The sequence below is a fragment of the Euprymna scolopes genome, chromosome 35, assembly GCF_053919585.1.
Source record: "Euprymna scolopes isolate OS-2025 chromosome 35, ASM5391958v1, whole genome shotgun sequence".
In the NCBI taxonomy this organism is placed as follows: Eukaryota; Metazoa; Mollusca; class Cephalopoda; order Sepiida; family Sepiolidae; genus Euprymna; species Euprymna scolopes.
The window spans coordinates 85,734,026-85,749,437 of record NC_136516.1 but is presented as its reverse complement, the minus strand read 5'-3'; the positions used below and the strand labels follow the sequence as shown (position 1 = coordinate 85,749,437).

The window sequence follows — 15,412 nt, the reverse complement described above, 5'->3', positions numbered from 1 at the left end:
TGCTTCCTAGCCGACTACAATATCATAGCCTTCAAGTCCAATGTAAACAAGTTCTTATTGAACCGTCCCCTGAATCAAATTCTACCCAACTTAATTAATGATTACTACACTACCACCTTACATTCATTAACCCTTATCCTTGAGTGGCCTTCGGGCCTTGACAAGTGGGGACTGCCTTGTAAAAAAAAAAAACCTAAAACATATAAAGGTGAGAACAGTAGTCGAAATAATAAAAATAAATCAATTTATTAATCCTCATCCCCAAAATTCTGAAACGTTTAAAAAATAAGATTTAGTTTTTATGTTTTTTTTAAAAACCTTTTTACAGTGGATATTTTTTTTGTCTTTTTCTTTTAATTCTAGCTGAATGGCACTGCTTTAAAAACATTTGAAGGTCACACTAGGTAAATAAAATTCTTTTTCTTTTTATTTTTTTCAGCCTGCAATGACAACTTTTTCCTTGCATGTTAAATCTTTGGTAACTTTTTCTCTCTTTTTTTTTTTACTTACGTTCACCCCTAACAAGGCACATCCCCACTTGGACGTAAGGGGCTACTATTTGGTACCACGCCTAGGAAAGATTAACAAGATGTTGGTTTACATTACATTTAAACTTCTGCATATCTATACAGTCAAGGAAGCAAGATGTCTTCAAGTCCAATGTTAACAAATTCCTAATGAACCGCCCCCTTAAGTAAACATTTCAGCAAATCTCCTCACTAACGTAATGTACTTGCAATAACCCTTATCCCTGAGTGGCTTCCGGGCCTTGATAAGTGGTGATCACTGTGTAAAAAAAAAAAAAAGTAATAGGAAGTGAATTCCAAAGTCTAGTTGTTTGAGGGAAGAAAATATTAGAGTAGAAAGTTTTCTGACGTTTAGAGGCCTTGACAGTAAAGAGATGTAAATTTATTGCTAAGTGGGTTTGTCGGGGATACAAGTGCAATGAGTTCATCAGAGCACATTCCATTAAAATATTTGTAGAACAGGCACAGGCATGCAACATAAACCAACATTTTGTTCATCTTACCTAAGAATGGTCCTTAATAGTAGCCCGTTATGTCCAAGTGGCAATATGATCTTATGAGAGTGAAGGTGAATAAGTAAAAACCAAAAAATAATAATTTCATTAAGATCAATTGTTTCAAAGATTTCTTAGAAGCATTGTTTTTTGTTGTTCTAGGTATGTCACGTGTTGTGCATTCTCATTTGATAGCGTCTTCTTAGCGTCAGGATCAAATGACAAAATGGTAAAAATATGGCGCCTTGACAATGACCTCCAGTCAACAGGTGAGCCAATGTTTATTATCTTATTTTTTAGTATAGTTTTGTTAAGATTTGATCCTTATCTATCTCTATATCTATAAAAGTAAGAATGTGTGTGTGTGTGAGGACACTTCTCAACCTATATACTCAATGAATTTTTATCTGCTAGGTACTGGCAAAAATGGCCGAATAAAGATAGGGGGGGACATAGTTTTGAAAGCTGATTTATCATAATTTTTTGTGTGGGTTTCCAATTACTTTTTGATTGTATTTGAAGGATAAAAGACTAAAGTTAAAGGAAAAACAATATTTGTACACGTGAAAAAAAAAGTTATGAAAAATGTTTTCACGGTGAGCTAACCAATTCAGCTAAATTCAAAAAGTTAAATAAATTCATTGTAAAAATCCTCTGAAAGATAAATATTAGTTTTCTGGGTCTATTTCGATGATAATTAGTAAAGTAAAGACTTAAGATATTGAATTAAATAAAAAAAGAAACACCTTGTTTGTTCAAAAAATAACTTAATTAGCCCCCCCCTCCATCAAGGGATTTTGCCCTTTGCAAAATTGCAACAAACAGAAGTTTTGTAAACATAGATTATATGGAAACCCCAAATCTTAGACAGTCGAAAGGCTGTCTGAAAATGACGTCATGTAATTAAAAGGAGGTAGGGGGTGCTGGTTTTCTTTTTCTCCCCAGACATGCATCCGTACATTCCTATCTTGAATGTTTGTATCATTTTTACCATTTTTTAATTTAATTATTTTTTTATGTTCCTGTTTTTAAAATAAAGTTTTTTATTTTTATTTTTCAAGATTATTTAAAATTATGCTACACGAAAAGTTTCACATTCATGCAAGCAAGGAAAATATTAAAATCTTATAAAAATTAGGTACTTGTGCATAATTTGAACTAAATGTAACTCAGTGTCTGATTGGCTTTGCTCAAAACATGACATCATGTGCTCGGATTTGATTGTAATGTAACGTAAGACGTCGATCAACCAATCAATGCTCTGCAAAGTAGCAGACAAACTTTTCGAAACAAAAATTGGAAGAAAATAAAAATCATTAAATTCATTAAGCAGTATGCACCTATGAGAGCCCTTTTATGAAAACTGTAAAAAAAAAAAAATGAATATCTCCAGTTTAGAAAAATATTTGATGACACCAGAACAAGCGATCTCATATTGTCACGAAAAAAAAAAATAAATTGCTGAAAAAAAACAAAAAAAACTGTGTTTCCTCTGGCGAGAAGTGCATCATCGGCAAAAGAAGATCTGAGAAGAATGAATGTGGGTGGAGATGCACGCGAACGCAATGCACCCCTAACCTTCTCATGTTAAGAACGGCTTTCGGAATAAACACCCCTACCCAACCTCCCCATGTTAAGAACGGCTTTCGTAATAGCCACTCCTCCCCAACCCCCCCATGTTAAGAACAGCTTTTGGAATAGATACTCCTCTTCAACTTCCTCATGTTAAGAATGGCATTCTGAATAGACACCCCTCCCCAACCTTCCCTTAACATTAACCATTACCGAATAAAAAAGAAAAAAAAACATAATTTATTAATCTTTTTCTTGAAAAAAAAAAAAAAACTTTGCTTATCTGTTCTGTTTTAAACTTTTGCGTTGGACAAAAAAAAAACTTGTTACTGTAGATCGTTGTTTCTTGGTTTATTTTTTGTTTTGTTTTTTTCTTCTATTAAAATTATTATGTTTACATGTTTCCTTCATTTCTTTGAGCAGCGGTTGTTACACTTTCATAATCGGTGAAGCTTGGTGATTAATGTCATGTTCCGAGTAATGCCAATCGGACATTGAGTTACGTGTGGTTCAAATCAAAGTTGCTCCCCCCCCCCCATTTACGGAGAGACAGAATATGCGTTTTCACTTAATAGTGGTCGTGCAGGAATGAGACAGAAAGATAGCAAGGGAATTATGAGAAGGGATTTCTTTGTATCTCTACGCTCATGGCCAAATTACCACTTGGCCATGCTGTAGAGCGTGTTAGAAACAGTAGCACGGAAAATAGTGCCACAATAGGTTCAATATATTCCGTGATCGGGTACTCGCTGCTATTTTCAATTTTTTTATAGGGTTGGTTAATTTTTTTTTTTTTTAAATTTTTTTAGGGCTCCGTTGCTCATTACCCTTACAATAAGAAAAACCTCTCCACACCCGGGCAACACCGGGTACCCCCGTTAGTATCAGATAAGAGTCAGATATGCCCTAAGATGGAGTTCTGCTACCACATATGAAGAGGTGTCACTTGAAAGGGTACAGAATCTTGCGAGAGACGATCTCTTCTCCCTTTAAACACAGCATAATCACGCTCACACAACGGGTTTAGGGTTAGATAAAAATTAAGCAACATTGAACCTCGTCAGTACCAGATGGGTAACCATTTGGGGATACCAAATGCTGTAGGAGGACATTGACACCTTCTTGCAAGAAGCGCAAAAACCTAACGTCGTCATCTCCTCTGACCAGGCTACACATGCAACAGGGGACCACTTGTAAATTTAATATTCCCCTGAAACTTCCTCCTTTAAAGAAAGCTGATTCAAAAGTAAATACTGATGACTACTTTCTTACAGAAACGATATTGCTTGTCTTGATAATCTGTCTTTATTTCCATGGTAAGTGCTCGACTGTGCTCTAATCTCTGGTTCATCACTGCAAAGAAATTCCCTTTCTTTCCTCTGTCTACCTAAAACCAAATGGAACTTCCATGAACCGGGTTTCTTTCCATCTGTGGAACACAATATCATTTAATTGTTTACAACACGGTCATCTTCAAGTCAAATGTTAACAAATGCTTAAATAATAAAATTCTATTCATTTTTTTTCACTCCTCCCACAGTATGCACTGGACAATCTCATTAACCCTTATTCTCAAGTGGCTTTTCGCCTTGATAAGTGGTGATTCGTTATTATATACATAAAAACAAAACTTCCTATTAGTTGCTAAAATGATACCTATTGTAAACAATATATTGTTTTTTGTTATTTTCACAGCATGTCAACCCTTTTTTAATTTCGTTAGCCTCTTTTCACAGCATTTCTATTTCTTTTTTTCAGATGCCAGTGTTTCTGATACTGCTACTACTGCCAACCCAAGTCCAGTTGTTTCCACATCATCGTCTTCCATGCCTAATCTATTACAGAGTGATCCTTCTGATGCATCTGATTGGCAGAAACCGGTCAACAGATGGACCGTGGATGATGTATGTTGCTGGATTGGACACATTGGATACAGCGAGTATGAAGATAATTTCCGACAGAATGTCATTGATGGTTCCGAACTTCTCGCCTTAGACCAATCGACTCTGGAAAATTCTCTAGGAATCAGTAAGTAGAAATATGTTTCACCATATGCAGTAATACCTCGATCGTAGAACGTTTCTGTGGTCAAACAACTTGAAGTTTAAATCAAAAGTTGGAGATTTTCTTGCCTTGGTAGTCGAACGAAATTTCAGAGTTGGAGTCTTCAGAATTTGGAGTCTTCAGAATTTGGAGTCTTCAGAATTTGGAGCTGTTAGCTTTGAATGTAAACAAGCACCATTGTTCCTCAGTCAAATGTTTGTGATTCATACTGGCTGGATCGGGTTGCCGATTTGATGCATGATATTTTTGAAGTGAAGTGACCCGAGTACAAAATAGACTTTGTGGTTTAGTGGGGGATGCCCTTTTCTCTTCCCTGCAACCTCTCTCCCACAGGAGAGATGTTGCAAGCCTGTCTTTGTTTTATCATTATTTCCATGGCAGGTGCTCGTCTGAGCTCCAATCCCTTGTCCCCCCCCTCGCCAATCTTTCACGATAAACACCCGTCTGGCTGAAACTACTGTCAATAATTTTCCCCACTCTTTATCTGTGCCTAAATCCAAACGTAGATTCCATGAGTAGAGCTTCTTTCTTAGAACTGCACGCCAGTGGAACTCTCTGCCGCTTGCCTGTTTCCCACCTGACTACAACTTGGATGTCTTCAAGTCCAACATAAACAAACTCCTGACAAACCGCCCCCTTAAGTAAGACACTTTATCAAAACCCCTAATACTAATGATTACTACAATACTATCTCATTGATTACTGTACATGCAATAACCCTTATCCCTGAGTGGCCTTCAGGCCTTGATAAGTGGTGACCTCCATGTAAAAAAAAAAAAAAAAAAAAAGAAAAAAAAAGGCAGGTGATGAATGAACTGTTGAGCAGCCTGATGGTTTCTTCCAGAGTTGGTCAACTCTTCGTTGTATTAGACAAATGATACCGATTGAGGTACAATGGCTAAGACTACCAGTTCTGAATGAGAACTGCCCCATAACAAGTAATTACAATCTACTATATACTATACTGCATCATGGTGAAATGGTTCGAATGCAGAACGGACTGATGGGCCTTGACTATCGACGTCTGCAAAAACAGATCTGATACATAAAGGAGAAGAGTATAGATGATAATCATTTTGTGTGCAAGTAGTGTGAGACAATGGAAACGGATGAGAACTCAGATGTGGAAAAAGTGTATTTGGATGACGAGGTTACTGATGTAACTGTTCTTTAGTTGATCAACTCGTGAAAAGTCGTGACAGTGGTCCCACAAATGCGTGGCTAGACATTCAACAATCATCAAAGGTCACAATCCTACTTCTCAACTGGGACTGCTTTTATATAGCCTATCTTCCTCATTTGCATGTATGCGGCAAGATTTTGTGAGGCCACAGGCGCCATCTTTAATATCTCTCTCTTTATTGCCCGACCTCGCCCATGGTAAGACTTCTGTTTTCCTTAACTTAAGACAACAGTAACGTTGCATACGCGATAACATGTAGAAATCCAGGACCCAACACGTTGTAGCAGAGTACGTCGCAGGGAACATAGGACAAGTAATAACTCCACTTCTTTTTTTTTTTTTTTTTATAACAATGACATTTGTTTCCAGGTACTTTCTCAAATAAAACCTAATTGTGCTTCTTCTCTCTGACCGCTCTCCTCCCGAACGTCATTGTCAGTTTGTGCACACGTTCTGTTGATAGTCTTTTTCTTTACGACGACGTCACTTTGCACGCGACTCGGCATTTGCATAGCGCCACCATATTATGTTACACTGACATTTTTCAAAAGTTTTGCTATCTTGGCAATTTATAAATTAAAAAATATCTGTATACTTTTTGCATATAATATATATATATATATATATTTTTTTTTTTTTCAGAGGCTTATGGTATCCGAAACAAGATTATCCGTGCTAGGAGTTTCCTCACAGAAAGCGTAACAACTGCAACAACTTCCTCAAAGGCTGATTTTGACTGTAAGTTCTTATCATTTTATATAAATATTAGCAAAAGTACCCGTCGTTGACTGGGTTCAAAAACAGCCTACAGAAAATGGACTGATTTATGAAAGTATGATAGGTTATGAAAAGCAAGGGTTGTAAAGAGATAGCTTCGAATTGGAGGTATCAAAAGCAAAGAAAAATATGATGAAAGTAAAAATAAAATAGATAAACCCCATAATTTATTATACCATACCTTTTCATACTGAAACACTTGCCACAATATTCTGTGGATCTATATTAAAAAACCTTTTTTAACTTTGTGACATATTTACATTCTATGGAGGTCATGCGCGAACGAACACCCAATAATTTTATTATACCATATTTCTTCAAACTGGAACATAATTATCAAAGTATACTTATGTAGATAGATATGAAAAGTCTTTATTAAAGTTTGTGCCTATTTCCATTCTTTGGAGGCCAGGCACAAACACAGACCCCACAATTTTATTATAACATTCCTATTTAAGTAAAAACATACTTATCAAAGTATTATTATGTACATCTATATCAAAAATACTTGTAAACGTTTTTTTTTAAATTTTTTATTTCCATACTTTGTGGACTAGGCACGTATGCAGACCCCACAATTTTAATGAGGAGGGGGGGGTGCAAATGCTGAACTTAGTCATTTTTTTATGCCTTGTTCACTGTGCACTCATGGGGGACTATGCATGCTTCACTTGTTTTTTCTTTACATTGTGACTTTCTTGAAGTTATTTTATTTTTACTTGAGAATTCTGGTGTTGCATCATTCTTGTTTACTTTTTTGCATTATTTTTATATGCACAACTTTGCAAGTGTTTCTCTCTGCTCTATCAGTATTTCTATGGCAGGGGCTCGACTGAGCTTCAATCTATCCCCCCCCCCCCATAAAACATTCGCAACAGACATTCATCTATATTATTTGTATTGATTGGATTATTGTTTTCATCTTGAGTGTTATTTGTGCTATGTTTCGGTTGGATTGTCCATGTTTGTTGTTGTTTGAAAAAGAAAGAAACGTTACTGGCTCCAAAGATATTTTTTGTATTCTTTGAGTTAGTCACTATTTTATGGCTATGGTTTCGTACTTGTGAAAAAATTGGTCGACAAAGGAGGGGGGTAACTCTAATAAAGATCAACAGGGGATTATCTCCCGTTCATCGCTGATTTCTTTTTTTTTTTTTTTTTCTACAATTAGTGGCCCCTAAATATTACCAATCTCTAGGTTTGGTCTGCTTAGTAATTTTTCTTTGGTTAGCATATGTACTGCCTCCTTGAGTCGCCTGACCTTCCACTTGCATCCCTGTCAATTATTTTGACCTTGAATTTGTTTATGTTGGACTTTAAGACATCCAAGTTGTAGTCAGGTGGGAAACAGGCAAACGGAAGCGAGTTCCACAGGCGTGCACTTTCTTTCCACATTCATCTATCTGCAATAATTGTCAACAATTTTTACTATTTTATATCTGTTTTTAAAACTAAACAAAAATTCCATGAACAAAGTTTCTTTCCTAAAACTACCTATCTGTGAAACACAGTACATGGCATTGTGTTCCACAGATGGTAGTTCCTGGAAAGAAACTCTGTTCAGGAAAAGTCTGTTTAATTTTAGGTGCAGAGACTACGACATGTTCCCCTTGGCCACTGTACACTCATTAACCCTTATCCTCGAGTGGCCTCCGGGCCTTGATAAGTGGCGACTCCTTTGTAAAACAAAAAAAAGACAGTGAGAAAGGGGAATTATTGACAGTGGTTGTAGCTAGACAAGTTTTTGTTTATGAAAGAACCAAAATGCATTATGGTGGAATTAAATTGCATAATGGTAGTGTTAAGAGCTTTAATTTTAATTTATAATGTAGAACTAGATCGCCCTCCATTTCCCTCCAAGTAAATTGACTGAAAAAATCGGCAAAGATTTTTTTTCTTCTAAAATGCTAAACATTTATCGACAATATAGAAAATATTCCTAAATAGAATATTGGATTAAGTGTAAACAATCATTGAATTAGAAAACAATGAATTAATGGGATGTCCTTTTGCAATGAGATATGCAAATTAGTTAATCTTAAGATTTCATTAAAGAAAAGTGCAAACTTTAAACATCCTATCGAATTTATTTGTAGACACGCCGGATGAATTCCTCTGTCCCATATCTCGTGAAATTATGCAAGATCCTGTGATAGCTGCAGGTAACTTTTTTATTATCTTTTTATTATTGTTAATTTTTATTTATTTTGTCTTTTATTTATTAAATTTATTATTTTTTATCTTTTTTATCTATTTTTTCTTTTGTTTTTATTTTTTGTTTTTATTTTTATTATACTTTTTATCTTATTTTTAATTTTATTTTTATTTCGTATCCTTTTTATTATCTTCATTTTATATATTTTATATTTATCTTTTTGAACAAAAATAAAAAAACTAGCTTTTAATTTTCATCTTACATTTTGTTTCATTTTATTTTATATTTTTTATTTTATTATATTTTTCTTATCTTTTTGATTTTATATTTTTAATTTTTTGTCTTTTTAATAAAAATCTTTTTTTTTTAAATTAGCTTTTTATTTTCATTTTACTTTTTGTTTTCATTTTATTTTATATTTTTCTTGGTATCTTTTTCTTTTATTTTTCTCATCTTTTTACTCGTGGGACCTGTAGGAATTCCACAGCAGACTCTTTCATATGTAATACATTGATGTTAGCATTCTGTGGATGTTCAGCGCTGCGCTTATTAAATATACTTGCCTTGTCTAATATATTGAGCACTTTGGATTCACTAACATATAGTCCTTCCCCGATATGATAATTGGGTTTTACAATGCCTTGGTTTCTGTTTTGCTTTATTTTTTTTTCTCCAGAATATGCCATCCATATGCATTACTCTTAACCCATCCACCATAGGAAGGGAGCAACTGTTCCGAAGCATGGCCGGTTGCACTCACTCTCTCTCATTTGTAGTATTTTCTCTCTCTCTCTCTCACACATCTGTAGTATTTTCTCTTTCTTTCTCATTTGTAGTACTTTCTTTCTGCCTCTCTCTCTCTCTCTCTCACTGTAGTATTTTCTCTTTCTCTCTCATTTGTAGTACTTTCTTTCTGCCTCTCTCTCTCTCATTTGTAGTACTTTCTCTCTCTCTCTCTAGTATTTTCTCTTTCTCTCTCATTTGTAGTACTTTCTTTCTGCCTCTCTCTCTCTCTCTCATTTGTAGTATTTTCTCTCTCTCTCTCTCTCTAGTATTTTCTCTTTCTTTCTCATTTGTAGTACTTTCTTTCTTCCTCTCTGTCTCTCTCTCATTTGTAGTATTTTCTGTCTCTCTCTTTCTCTCTCTCTTTCTAGTATTTTCTCTTTCTCTCTCATTTGTAGTACTTTCTTTCTGCCCCTCTCTCTCTCATTTGTAATACTTTCTCTCTCTCTCTCTCTCTCTCTCTCTAGTATTTTCTCTTTCTCTCTCATTTGTAGTACTTTCTTTCTGTCTCTCTCTCTCTCACATCTGTAGTATTTTCTCTCTCTCATTTGTAGTACTTTCTTTCTGCCTCTCTCTCTCTCTCTCTCACATCTGTAGTATTTCCTCTCTCTCTCTCTCTCATTTGTAGTACTTTCTCTCTCAATACACAGCTAAAGAGTGAAGTAAGACCCTTGCCTCACAATTACAGATGCAGTTGCCCTTTGCAGGGGGTATCCATTGTCTCACAAGACTAAACAGAGGCTAAAAAGAACATCATGAATAAATAATTTCAAATGTTTTTCAATTATTTGAAAAACCCAACTAATTTTTAATGTTTTTTAGAGATTGTTTTCTTTGATTATTGGCCATTGTTTCATATTGCATCAGGATTAAGATATTTTTGAGAGCAATAGAATGATCCAACAATTTTTCCAGCAACCTTAGACCAGGAATGAAATCAGTTCTAGGGTTTATTAAAGTAATGATTTTTTTTTTTTTATCATTTTTCCAGATGGTTACACTTATGAAAGGGCAGCCATAGAGTCCTGGATAAAGGCTGGCAACAGTCGGAGCCCAATGACAAACTCCCTCCTCTTGAACCAGCAAACAACACCCAATCGAACTGTTAAAATGTTGATACAGCGTCACATTACCAGTTGAAGGTGTGTAAAAATCGGTGCTTCTATATTTAAATATCGAAAATATACTGAATTTTAAGTAAAACAAATGGCACCTATGTATACAATTCTATGTAATTGTTAGTTTGCAAATAGTAACATATCCAAAAATTACAGAAAACGATAAGGTAGAAAATTAATTAATCATGAAAAAAGACATTTGTAAAATCTAGTAATTTGGTTTCAAAATCTTCTGATTCAAATTGGAGAGTTGACAGGGGAGGTAATTAAGTTTTCAATTTCTTGTGACTCTAATACCAAAATTCAATCAGTAAATTTTTATATCATTTTTATGAAGGTCTTTCACTCTCTTTCTTACACCCTTTGCATCAAACTGAATATAGTTCCCTTTTTTCATTTTACTTCAGTCGAAGTCCTCAGAAATCAAGCGACCTCTTTTCCTGTGGCTAACATTTGATATCTATATGAGATGCATAAACATTCGAATATTCCATTAAAGGTCTCCTGTGCCTCTCAAACACGGAGTTAGAAAAGAAATTAAGAACATAATTTTGCTCTCCCCGACTGACCATTTCAATATGTTATAGTATATTTTTCTTGTGGTCTCTTGGTCTTACTGGATTCCAGTACAAGAATTGATCTAGTCTGGTGGAGTATCCAGATTAGTACTGTTACTTGAAGTAACATTATTTGGAGAAGGTGCACCATTCCTTGCAAAAACTAGTCTGTGTTGGCTATACTAAGGAGATCTTATTTGGGCTGCGATTACAAAATGTGAATTTGAATATTTAGCCAGGTTTACTTGTAGAAAAAAGTATCCTCATGCCAGGTTGTCCTGACAAACTCTTGTATAGAGAGACCTTAGACACTCAAAGATAGTAGTGTCTAGTGGGCATTCGAGTTTTTTCTTAAGTTTTGTGAAAGTATTATCATGTGATGTGTGACTTGTTTAGGAATCTGACAATTATGTGTTAGAAGTTAAAAAAAAAAAATACAAAATGGCTACACAGAATCAAATATTGACTTGTCAGATTCCAAATGACATCATTTAATAGATTACTAAAAGAGTACCTGTCTCAGCTTCATGTTGTTACTTAAGGTAATATCACTTGGAGAAGGTGCAGTATTCCTTGCAAAAACCAGTGTTGGTTAGCTATTATTATTAGCTGTTAAATAGTATTCTGGGCAATGCCGGGATTATTGCTGAGTGCACACACGCATATGGAGCTGTGTTGTTAAGTCTTCAAACCAAGAAATGTCATCACAAATCATAACAATTGTAAGAAATGTACAGTTTGAAATCAACATTCTTCAACTGACAAGTTTGGAAAACAGTCATATTGAAATTTGGCCTTGGATGAATTTAATAAGGGCCAGTGGAATGCGACATCAAAAAACAAAATTCCTATCTAAAGTATTTTTGTAAATAAAAACGAATGCCAGCCAAGGAAGAAGTCAGTCAGAGAGATTGATGGAAACTGAGCTGATTGACTTGTCATTTTGTCGTCACCCACAACACTCCACCGCACACCATCTCTCTCTCCATAGCAATATTTGTGGAAGTATTATTGCAAGAATAAGATTGTCACTTTTTTTTATATACTCAAAATTGACCGTGTTTGTTATATACATTCGCCGAGCATTTTGGCACACGATTTATGAATAAATAGAACTACAACATAACATAACATACGAAGGAGATCCTATTTCGGCCATGAATACTATGTGATTTTGAATATTTAGTCAGAGTTTACTTGTAGTGAAAAATATCCTAATGCCAGGTTGTCCTTACAAACCCCTGTATAAAAAGACCTTAGACACTCAAAGACAGTGTCTTATGGGCATTGGAATTCACATTTGAACCCCCTATCAAAATGTGTTCAATAATTCATGATGATTGGTTAATTAGTTTAAGAATGAGTCCTATGCTTATATGGGTGTTAGAAAACTAGGAAATATTGGGTTGTAAATTTTATGGTAATGGTTTATTCATTTCTTTGATTTGAACAGACTACAATTTAAGCACCTGTGATTGTATTGTATTTGTCTTTGTAAAAATAAATTACTGTTTTACAAATTTCCTAGTTTTCTAGAGACCAGCTTGTATAAAAAGATACAGATACCTATTTTTATCAAGGGCATAACCAAGAAGGATGAAGAGGGGGTCCAAACTTTTGTAACAAAATTTTTACAAAATATAATGTATCGTTTGTTTCATTTTAGTAAAGCTTTATCTTGTTTCATTCATTTTTTATTATAATTATTGTAACCTAAAAAAATTACAATTAATGTTCATCGAATGTTTTTATAATGTGAAATTTAAATACTTTGATTTATAAAATTTTTTATATAATTATTTTGTCAAATTACTCAACCTGATTATCAAATGCAATTTTGGGGTTGTTCTAATTATAATTTATTATGTTTCTTAGTTTTTTGTTAAGCCCTGGTACCTTTTGCCACTAGTATGAATGATGTATGAAGCAAAATCAACAAAACCATATGAAAACTTTCGTTTCATTTTTGTACAAAGAAATCAAAATAAATTAGTAAATATTTTTACTAAAACGAATCCAACATTGCAAAATTCTTCTATAGATAGATAAACTTTCAAGGCATTATTGCGAAATGTCAGGTAAGAATTGATTTGCAAGCAGTAAATAATTCCCCACATTAGCAGCAGGAAGATCTCCAGTCTATAGTGGAATTGGGACAAAAATGGATTCTAACATTTAATGCTGCCAAGACTAAGCTCGTTTCCTTTAATAAACAAAAGAAACTTGTCGGTAACGAATAGCTATGGCTAATGATAGACTACTCCTTGCCAAATTATTTACTCGAGGCAAAATGCCTGCCTGCCTCTGGCTGCCCTACTGGCGTTTTAAATTAGAGAAAAAGATTTTGGCTAACTTCTCCGAGAGTCGGGGGTCCAAAAAGCATGAAAAACATGACTGAATACGCTCTTGAATTTTATATATATACTAGCATTTCAGCCCAGCGTTGCCCGGGTGTTTGGAGGTGTATGTTAAGCAAAACCAAAAAAAAAAAAAGTCAATTTTTTTAACTTTGACCCCTATTATGACCCCTTAACATTTATTGTTTTGGGCTCAAATCAAGTTATTAAGTTAGATCCATGTCCAAAGAACCTATATCTAAAACTTCAAGTGTTTAGACCCAAAATTGTCGGAGGAGTTTGGTAGAGTTCTCAAAGGTCAAATCGTTGAACTTTGACCCCTTAACAGCCAAATTTCTAGCCGAAAACCAATCACAAAGATTTTCCCAAATCTCAGTACCCTGTATATCAAATTTCGAGTCTGTAGACTTAAAATTAACAGAGGTATTGTGTAGGGAAATGTAGACACACAGATACACAGACAGACAGACACTTTCACTTTTATATATATACTAGCATTTCAGCCCGGCGTTGCCCGGGTGTTTGGATGTGTATGTTGAGCAAAAAAAAAAAAAAGTAGTAGTAGGAAGGCAGGCTCGAACCCGTACCGCAAAGAAGGAAACGAACGGGCAAAAAAACCTGACGTCTTTTCAGTTACGACCACCACCAAACTTGAAGTTACTCATGTTTAAATTAAGGTTAGACAATCTAAAGGAGAGGATAACTTTCCAAAATATCGGCAAAAAAAGCGCCCCCCCCCCCCTGTAGAAAAGTGCCTAGTTGAAGGTGAAGATATTAATGTTTTTAGCCAATTTTTCAATATTTGTCGTATGAAAGGTCAAACTTTAAACCGATACTGATCTTGGTAAAATCCATCGCCTTTGTCAAAAGTTTTAGGCACACATGCAAACATACATACATTTATATATTGGTAACTGAAAACTTTTGACCTAAACCGATTAAAAAGCTTGTCCTATCTCTGAATACCCTTTATGTAAAATTTCAAATGTTTAGACCAGAAATTGTTTGAGTAATTTGGTAGAGACCGCAGAGGTCAAATTTTTAAAAACTTTGACCCCTATTATGACGCCTTAACATTTATTGTTTTGGGCTCAAATCAAGTTATTAAGTTAGATCCATGTCCAAGGAACATATATGTAAAATTTCAAGTGTTTAGACCCAAAATTATCGGAGGAGTTTAGTAGAGTTCTCAAAAGTCAAATCGTTAAACTTTGACCCCTTAACAGCCAAATTTCTGACCGAAAACCAATCACAAAGATTTTCCCAAATCTCAGTACCCTGTATATCGAATTTCGAGTCTGTAGACTTAAACTTGACAAAGTTATTGCGTAGGGAAATGTACACACACAGACACATTCACTTTTATAGATAATATATATGAAAAATTTTTTCTTTTTCAGATTCTCTGTTAGTACCTCAAGACAAACTCATTCAGTGTCGATAAAAAGAAAGAAGATCTTAACAATTGATGTCACATGAAAACATTCCCTCAAAAATGGGACCATTTTTATATCTGAAAATTCCGGTGATTTTAAAATTTGAATAATAAAATCGCAATAAGAAAAATACTGAAATCATTCATTGAGGTCAGTCTTCATATTTACCAGGCACAACTTATCTCCGCATAGATTGTTAATATTCTTTGTGCACTCGAAAACGTATAATGATTTTTGTAATTTCATTGCAATCATATATTTTTTTTTAATTAGATACTCAATGGATAAAGGAAATGGGAGACTTTGTTACATATTCTATGCTTTCATGCAAGAATTCAATAAACAAAAGATAGCATAAAAAAATTGGATTAAATTTTGTCAAATCCCAT

At 34.4% G+C, this 15,412-nt stretch overlaps 1 protein-coding gene across 1 annotated transcript in view; it reads left to right on the top strand.

The window, feature by feature from the left end:
* LOC145259967 (WD repeat, SAM and U-box domain-containing protein 1-like) overlaps positions 1-15,166 on the top strand; it is a 53,624-nt gene extending 38,458 nt beyond the window's left edge. The window contains exons 7-13 of the mRNA XM_080117955.1: positions 364-404; positions 1,184-1,290; positions 4,352-4,621; positions 6,483-6,578; positions 8,714-8,779; positions 10,547-10,697; positions 14,988-15,166. Coding sequence (XP_079974081.1) covers positions 364-404; positions 1,184-1,290; positions 4,352-4,621; positions 6,483-6,578; positions 8,714-8,779; positions 10,547-10,695 — 729 coding nt within the window. The 3' untranslated portion in view covers positions 10,696-10,697; positions 14,988-15,166. The remainder of the gene's footprint in view (positions 1-363; positions 405-1,183; positions 1,291-4,351; positions 4,622-6,482; positions 6,579-8,713; positions 8,780-10,546; positions 10,698-14,987) is intronic.
* Positions 15,167-15,412: the final 246 nt, after the last annotated feature.